Genomic DNA, 8,704 nt, shown 5'->3' on the forward strand with positions numbered 1-8,704 from the left:
CTGATGTTGAAAAAGGTCAAAGAACACTGGTGTAGTGCCTCAGAGCAGATTGACATGTTTTCATACAACTTTTTTCACATTCAACAAGAAAAATGTATGAATAAAAAAAAGTTTATTCATTAAAAGTAATGGGTGAAAAAGTATTTTTAAGAACAGACCCCCCCCCAATAGCGTTCACCTTTTTATTTAATCCATCCACTAACAAATCTGATATGACAAAGATTTTTTCAAGATGTATTCACCTATATTTATGTTTATATTGAATCTGAACAGACTAGAATATTTTATATAAATAGCTAAAAATCACTTTTCAGTTTTTAAAGAAGAGATAAAACTGATACTCATTTATTTTTGATGTCTCGTCTCTTGGGAGATTTCCTTTTTCCAAAGACAGAAGAGAAAGAGAATAAATCTCCCTGAAAAAAGGGTAGGTTGTCACCCAAATGTGTGCCCATTACATTGTTTGTTTTAACCTATTGCTCTTGTGACAACTTTAAAATCCTGGTAATTAAATATCATAACTGTTTTTAATGATAGTATTGAGCAGAATAATGACAGTATTTGATAGTAATGATTGAATTTTTTTCATAATCAGTTTTGCTTTTCTTTTACTTTTTTCATTGTTTTATATATCACAAAATAAAATCATCAGTTTATAACTGAGGGACAGAGAATCAACAAATCTAAATATATGATATGAATATAATGACCTCTAGAGGTGTCAATGTAGAACTGGATATACAATGTTTTATCAGTAATATCTAGATTGGAGGAGGATTAAAAAATAGTTTTTTCCTAATTATTATTATTTAATAATAGAATATTTTGATGTAGAGAACGTGCTCACAAGTAAACCTTGGTCTTAGCTCAGTGGTTAGCTCTCTGGCCTTTGCAGCGCTGGGTCCCAGGGTTCGCATGTCAGCCAGGAGAATATCTGCATGGAGTTTGCAGGTTCTCCCTGTGTTTGCGTCGGTTTCCTCTGAATAGTCCGGTTTCCTCCCACATTCCAAAAACATGCAATTTGGTTAACTGGCTTCCACCCAAAATTAACCATAAACTGTATTAATGACATATGACTATGGTAGGGACATTAGATTGTGAGCCCCTCTGAGGGACAGCTACAACATGACTATGGACTTTGTACAGCACTGCCTAATATGTTGGCACTATATAAATACAAGATAACAACATAATGTATTTTACATAACATTTTTGTATGTAAACGGAAAACCTTTGTATAATGTACTAGCAGAAGTCTTAGCATTTATTTTGGTTGTCTCCAAACAGGTCTCTTCATTGAAGGATTTTTTCCTCACCTATTGCTCTGATAACAGCGCAAAATGTTGGGTTAGCCCTCACTTTATGTCCCAGTGATACCATGAAAAATAAATGGAGTGAATCTGCCCACTGGGGACACAGAGTGATAAAAATGTGACAGAGGGTCTAATCTTTACCAATTTTTTATGTATCCAAAACTAGAGAAACATTTTTTGACTTTATATTTACACTTTGAATTGGGCAGTCCTAGCATAAAGATCGTGATATCATGTGTCCTGCCCAAAGCTAAGGAATTGAAGAGATAAAACACACAGGATAAGACTTCAGTTGCATGAGCCGTATGGTATATTAGATGTCAGATTTACATCCTGGTCAGGCAGGCTGTCATCTGAAAAGCCGTAGCAGTGGCTGCAGTTGTGGTAGATTGCATTTTCTTGGCTTCTGGTTGCCTGGCAGATGATATGACAGTAGGATGAAAATACATTTTCCTGACATATGCAGCTCTCCCTCTGAACAGGACATGGTTCAACTATGCATGGCTACTGTTAATACTAAGTTTATCCAGAAAAAGGGGAAATTGTGTTTTTTATTTTACACAGATGTGATTACTTTAAACAAAGTAAGGTGGAATAACTAAATGGGCAACAAAGTTGGGAGGTTTTTATTGTATGGTATTGCAGACCAATTCTGTTTTAAACTGGCCACACAAGTTCGATTGTACAATCAGTAACAGCTATATTATGATGGCACATTTTATTTACACATGACCAATATCCGATATCCGGTGTATTCACACATTACCAAAATCAGGTGGAATTCAGTATTCTCCTGAGATGCTCCACACACACATTCTATTTTCTGCTTTCATAAGCAATTTTTTTTTATAATCTTCCATTGTGTTGGAATTTAATACAGCAGCATACAGACAGTTATTTTATCTTTTCACCTCCGCTTCATGCTTTCTGTTCTTTCAGGAATTTTTGATGACATTAGCAAGAGAGTCAAGGAGCTGGAAATAATGATATTTGATGTCGTACTCCATGTCGTACCAGTAATTTACTGTTGAAAGAAGAAAAGGGTCAGTAAGGGTTATATTACACTTGTCAGAGGGCAGCAAACCAATAAAATATCATTATGATGTACAATAAAATTTACCACCAGGCATAATATGTTCAGAAAGATTCATTAAAAGAAACTAAGACAGATGTACAAAATGATCGGGTCTGATTTATCTCCCACTTCCCTTCCCCCAGCATTGGTGGCCAATGCAGTGTTTTTTACTTTAATTTTTCATCCTGATACATCTCAATTTTTAAAAAACTACTTATTACCTGCAATGCAGCCATGGGACTGACGCACATGGTGAAACCACAGAGAAGGTAGGTACAGCATTTCTCCGGCTTTGACAGTGACATGGAGTGGTTGTGTTTGACTGTATGCTGGGTATGTACCTAGATCTGGATCCAGTGGATCAATAGGAATCCAGGGCACCTGTTAAAACGTAAAATATGATTGTAAAAATATTTTAGCTGGATGTGCTATTTAAAAAAATATATAAAAAATTCTAAACAGTCAACAAATTATATCCACACAAATTAAATCATCCTTAAAATGTCCTTATAATTTGTACCTGAAAGTCATTGAGTATTTGATAATATTTATTTTGTCTTGATGCAAGTTGTCCATGGCTAACCTTGGAATTCCACTGTTCAGTAATTCTAAATGAATTATCAAGTAATAATTTGGGTAAATATTGGACTCCATGATTGCTGTAATGTAGAAGCTCTTATAGATGTGGGGAACTCTGCGAGATTCAGCTTGTATGAAGTGAAAGACACAAGGATTTATCTAGAATTCAAGATTTGGCAAAATAAAGGGGTTTGATTAAGAGTAAACAATCAATGCACAACTCCTCCATCAGGGATTAGTATTATTGTAAGACTAGAATCTGAACATAGCTTCTCCTGAGTTGTATAACTGGCAATGAGCCCACTTGGTGGAGTCGTCTGCCAGGCTGTGGGCTGAAACACAAAACATCAACACTTAATAGGAAACTTTTGATGGGATAAATAAAAGGCAGATCTTGAGGCATCTCTACATCCTGGCACCCTATCCTTTATAATCTATACAAAATCACAGGCCAGGAAGGGCATTCTCGCTGGATAAGAAGAGGACAGTTAGTGGAGCTCAGCTACAAAGTCAATATATTACCATATCTGCAGATTCCTGTTCAACAACCTTAAAGGATCCATCTTCATTAACTTGGTAGGTTGCTTGCTTGTAAAGTTCTAAAAACAAATTGTAAGAACAAATTAAATTTTAAATATTTTGGAAATCCAGCCGTGTATTATGAAAAATTAAATAAACAGAAAAGGGTATTTGATAGTCCATGATAATATCGGGAATTAAACACAGCCCTATTTATAAAAAGTAGACATTCCCCTAGCAAATTAAACATTCCCGTTTTCTTTAGTAAATCAATGATTCCATGTGTCAATGTAGTCAGGAAATGAAGTAATCTTCCATACATTGACACAGACAGCAATATCAATCTGGCAGGGGTTCGTATTCTTCTGTACTGGTTGAGGTTTGGCTTTACAATAAACTTAAATGGACATATTTGTTTCTCATTGAAATAAAGATTTCAATACTTTTTTTTATAGTTGACATACCATATGGGATAAAAGGTCGATCAGTAGGTGGGTGAAGAATAAAATGCTTCTCTCCCGAAATGACACAATACAGGTTCTCGTAGGGATCTTTATGTACTGTAAAATTTAAAAGAAAAGAAAAAAAATGATTTAATGATTTAGTAATAGAGTATCATTACCTATCCCCTACAGCAGTGGTCCCCAAACTTTTGGACATTACGGACCACTAAATTTACAGGCTCTGGATCGTGCATGTGCAGGGAGCCACGTGTCACTCAAAGGAGAAGAAACTTGCCCCAGAGTGACATCATAATACCAGAACCCACCCACTCTACCATCGCAGGCTCAGGCCAGAGGTCCAGAGACACAAGCCGCCCACTTCCCTGAGCCTGCGATCTGTACAGAAGACATAGTACATAGCTCTGGCCAGTGTGCCCCCCCAAGCAGGGTCCTTCTCCTGACCCCGCTGGGGGGTGCACCCGCCAGAGGTGCGGACCACCAGTGGTCCGCAGACCACAGCTTGGGGACCGTTGCCCTACAGGAAAACTCTGCACCTACGGCACACACTAACAACGATTTATGAAACTGAAAACTTGGTAAAGTGAACTTTTCTCTTTGCATTGTAAAGCTGCAGGTTCACTTTAAATTAACTGAACTCAAGAAATAAAAACTTGCTGTGATATAGGGAACATTTTGAAATGTTAATTTTACCAAATGAGTATTGAAAAATGAACTTTATTTGAAATTTCTCCAGAGAAATGTTAGTGTCACTGGTGCCAAGTGTGAGATCTAAGGCACCTCTGCCGCTTGATGGATGGTCTTATGAGATTTGGTTATGCTAAGTTCCATGCTCTCTCCTTGCTCTCCTCTCTAGCTGCTGGAAAGGGGGAGGGTTGTGGAAATAAGTTCCAAACTGCACCCTGGTGCTTACATAGAGTTGAAGACACTCTCACTGCCACTTTGTGAGTCTTGGAGGTCTGAGAGGTCGTGCACCAGATTGCTTGTATGTTGGAATGATGTACTGAGAAGATCAGTAGAAATTTTTTAACATTAAGAATGCTATGACGCTGTAAATATAACTCACATGAAGTCACTGCTGACGACTCTCCCAGCCAAAAATTAACAGCATCTGGGTGCTTCCCTATTGGATGGAAAAAAAACAGTTTAGTTATTTTTTTGCTGAAAGTAGTACCTCTATAAATTAGCATTCTTCCCTTCCAGCCATGCCTAGGTGTGAAACACTGTATGTACTTATTAAGAAAGATCAGCAGCAGGTGGAGTGCATTTGTTTTATTGCAGTGGGTAACTCACAGATTTGCAATGCAATGACAAAGTAAGGGCGCTCTTTGTGTAGCATGCAAAGGAGGAAAGAGAACCTGCATCTGTAATAAGCATATGGCTTCCCCTGTACATATATAATTACAAACTATACACAGAAACATTTAAAATATTATGCATACCAGTAATGCTATTCATATCAGGCTGTGGTACACTTAAAAATAATTTATAATACAGAAAAAGGTTTACATCAAACAGCGCTTAAAGTATTTTTAAAAGACCACATTTTTTTGTTCAGTTTAGATAGAATTAGGAAATAGTAAAAACATTGTTACTTTTTTTTTCTTTTATTTCCTGTCTTAAGACAAAGCAGGCAGAAAGAAAACATCTCTAAAAAGAACACGTATTTTTCAGTTATCCAGTTGTCAAGTTATCCAGTTGTGAAAATGTCCCCATTGGAAGATCTGATCTTTATTGCTGTTTTGGTTACTCCAAAAATTTGAATGTAGTATCACTTTCTGTACCTGTTATAAAGTCACCAAGACAAACGGAGAGAGCTAAACAGCTCTTCACACCCTGCTGTAATGTAACCACACGGTCCAAATAGTACTTACTGTACCTAAACTGCACTTACTGCCTTGGCAGTGCTACAACCACCTGCCACTTATCACAATGAGGGCTAACTCAGAGTCTTACTTACGGGACATACTAAGTGGGTGGACATTGGAATAAAGCATAGGAGGTGGTAGAAAGCAGCAGAATTATAGGGGTTACTGGATTCTTATGGGATCAACAACTGAGAGCACTAAATTTGGCACAAGATCCCTGTCCACTGTTTAAATCCCCACCTAAAACTTCTACCCACCTGACTCTTTCCAATGTGCCAGGAGGAATGGTCTGAATTACAATGGGAACCTACATGAGAGATTTACCTATATTTTGCATATGAATCCTTACACTATGTTATAGCCACTTGACACAATCACAATGAGGGCTTATTTAGAGCCTTACTCATCCTTGGTACAAGATTCTATCCAATGTACCAAGACCGCATTGTCCTAATTACAATGCGAACCTACCTAGAGCCTCATTCATTTATGATATATGACTTTCCACACTGTCCTAAGACCACTTGGTCTATCAACAACAAGACCTTACTGTACACGTTGCTATGACAGTCACTAAAAGGGTTTACCTACAAGCCTAACCTATCTTCGGTATATGAACTGCCATACTGTGCTATGACCACACAGTCCTATTCCAAAGAGGATTTACCCAGAGCCATATGTATCCAAGTTCTATGACTCTTTCCACACTATGCCACAGCCACATGGTCTAACAACATGACTGTACCTTACGTAGAGCCTCATTTTATCTTGACCAGCGGTCGCCAATTTTGGTGGTCCACCGCTCTGGCTTTGTCTGGATCATGTCCCCCATACGGATCACAGGCTTCTCTGAATGCTATTCCAGTGGGGACTTACCTAGAGCCTCACTCATCCATGGTATATGACTCTCCACATCTCCTATCAGTTCTGGAAATTCCTCTGTCAGATTGGAGCATTGTTTCTGGATGTAATACACTCCTGGGCTGCTGACTTTCTTCTCGATGATATCCAGGCAATCGGCCAGCTTCATAGATCTCTCCTCTGGCATGACAAACTTGTTCTCAAACACGGCGTCAGCATACCCGTTAGGAGTAACAGCCACACTCACGGACTTGGATCCCACATGGGTCCTGTATAAAGGAACATCTCTATAATCAGTATTATTGCTGCGATAGGTTAGGAATGAGATCAGCTGATGGCTGATTATTAGAAATAGCTGGAAATGTTTGACTCAATACAGTAATATCATTAGTAACTTTGTCTACAATCACAATATTATAGCAGGATTTCACTGTTCAATGATGGAACAAATACTGCAGGAGGTTGTCACCACATTACACACTGTTGTGTTCCGCACGGATACCATGGTGCTGTTTAAACCAGCGGTCGCCAACTGGTGGTCCTCGGCTCTGGCCGATGCACCTGGAGGCTGGACTCTATACTTTCTTGGTTTATACACTGACACTAAGGTTTTGTTGCATTCTAAAGCTTTGTACAGACAGTAGGTAGGTAAATGAATCACAAATCTGACTTGACTGAAAAAAAAATTTCATTAAAAGCTATATTGAGTCTTTTATAGACTTTCCCCTTTTTTTTCAAAGATCTGCCAATCTTAAGATTTGTTAATTTGCATGAAATGCAAACCCCAGAGCCACTGGTTTATATAATAAAAGCAAATATATAAACTTTGGATACTGTAAGAAGTGGTAAAAAAAGAACAGTCTTAGCTGCCCAAGTTTGCCTTTTACCCTTATACCTCACTTTTTACCCCCATAACTCACTCTTACCACCCCTCCACAATGTTGCCCCATCCTCACAATCTTGCTAATGATTTGTTCTCTTCTATGTACTCTACACAGCATCCAACCCGGCTCTGTTCTCAGGTGCCAGAGACAACATATTAATTTAAATATATATAAGAACATCACCTATACCTGAAGAAAGTCAGAGCTACAGCTCCCGTACCGGAGGTAATCGAACGTCCATTTGTGCAGAGCCGGCCAGTGGTTGAAGGCGTTACGTATCACGCAGGGTCTATTTGGAGTCAGCCAATCCCGATGGAACTGCAATGGTGTCGGGGGATTGTCCAGGTAGGAGACGGAGAGAGATCCATGGAGATCTGGAGATGACACAAGGTGATATCAGACATGGGAAGTTATTCAGGTGACGTCCTCTTGTCCCACAATCCCTCACCCCCAATTATAAATAATTATTTTATAGCCCCCCCCCCCCAAGATGTACTTCTGGTAATGTCCCTCCTATAGTTAGTGTTTCATGCATTGCTGCCCGTCCATGCCCAGGTGAGCGCTCACCCCTGACTTCCTGTGCCAGCTCCTGCACTGCCCTCCATACTGCCTCTGCCATTCTCCCACATGGCCCAGCTTCCGTCACGTGACCTGGGTCTGCGAGCGGGCTGCCAGGCTGCAGCGCCACCTATGGAGACCTGAGAAAGTATCAGTGAAAGCACTACAGGGAGTACTACAGCGACATCTATGGAGATATGAGGCGATGACATGGAGAGCACTGCTTGACGTGCTGCAGCGCCACCTATGGTGATGTGAGGAGCTGGCAGTCAGGGTAGTCTATGAGCTCTCAATAATAATTATGTGCTGTACCTTACATTAAAGCTTTTTTTTCCCAGTCGGGGTTCAGTGGATCCCCAGGGTTCCTACAGAGGTTGCTAGGGGGTTCCTTGATCAATGAGCAGTTTGTGCTTGTTCAGGTAAGTATAGGCGGCACCCAATTTTTGGGCAGCAGTTTGTACTCTGGCCTTTGCAGTGCTAGGTCCCAGGTTGGAGTCTCCGCCAGGACACTATCTGCATGGAGTTTGCAGGTTCTTTGGAAAGAGTACTTTGGCTTCTCCCACATCCCAAAACATGTAGTTAATTG

The 8,704-nt window shown here is 39.5% G+C and overlaps 1 protein-coding gene across 2 annotated transcripts; it reads right to left on the reverse strand.

Moving 5' to 3' along the window:
* Positions 1-1,916: 1,916 nt before the first annotated feature.
* Positions 1,917-8,235, reverse strand: JMJD7 (jumonji domain containing 7). 2 transcript variants are annotated; one of them, XR_011922968.1, is made up of 9 exons: positions 8,128-8,235; positions 7,781-7,934; positions 6,692-6,945; positions 5,014-5,070; positions 3,951-4,046; positions 3,490-3,566; positions 2,909-3,126; positions 2,610-2,769; positions 1,917-2,337 (listed from the first exon to the last, which is right to left on the reverse strand). XR_011922968.1 is itself a non-coding variant. In XM_072427967.1 (8 exons), the coding sequence occupies exons 1-8, from the start codon at positions 8,177-8,179 to the stop codon at positions 2,249-2,251; spliced, it is 939 nt and encodes a 312-aa protein (XP_072284068.1). In that variant the 5' UTR covers positions 8,180-8,235; the 3' UTR covers positions 1,917-2,248. The 2 variants fall into 2 exon arrangements, 1 of the variants encoding a protein (XP_072284068.1); XM_072427967.1 differs by lacking the exon at positions 2,909-3,126.
* Positions 8,236-8,704: the final 469 nt, after the last annotated feature.

The sequence above is a fragment of the Pyxicephalus adspersus genome, chromosome 12, assembly GCF_032062135.1.
Source record: "Pyxicephalus adspersus chromosome 12, UCB_Pads_2.0, whole genome shotgun sequence".
In the NCBI taxonomy this organism is placed as follows: domain Eukaryota; kingdom Metazoa; phylum Chordata; class Amphibia; order Anura; family Pyxicephalidae; genus Pyxicephalus; species Pyxicephalus adspersus.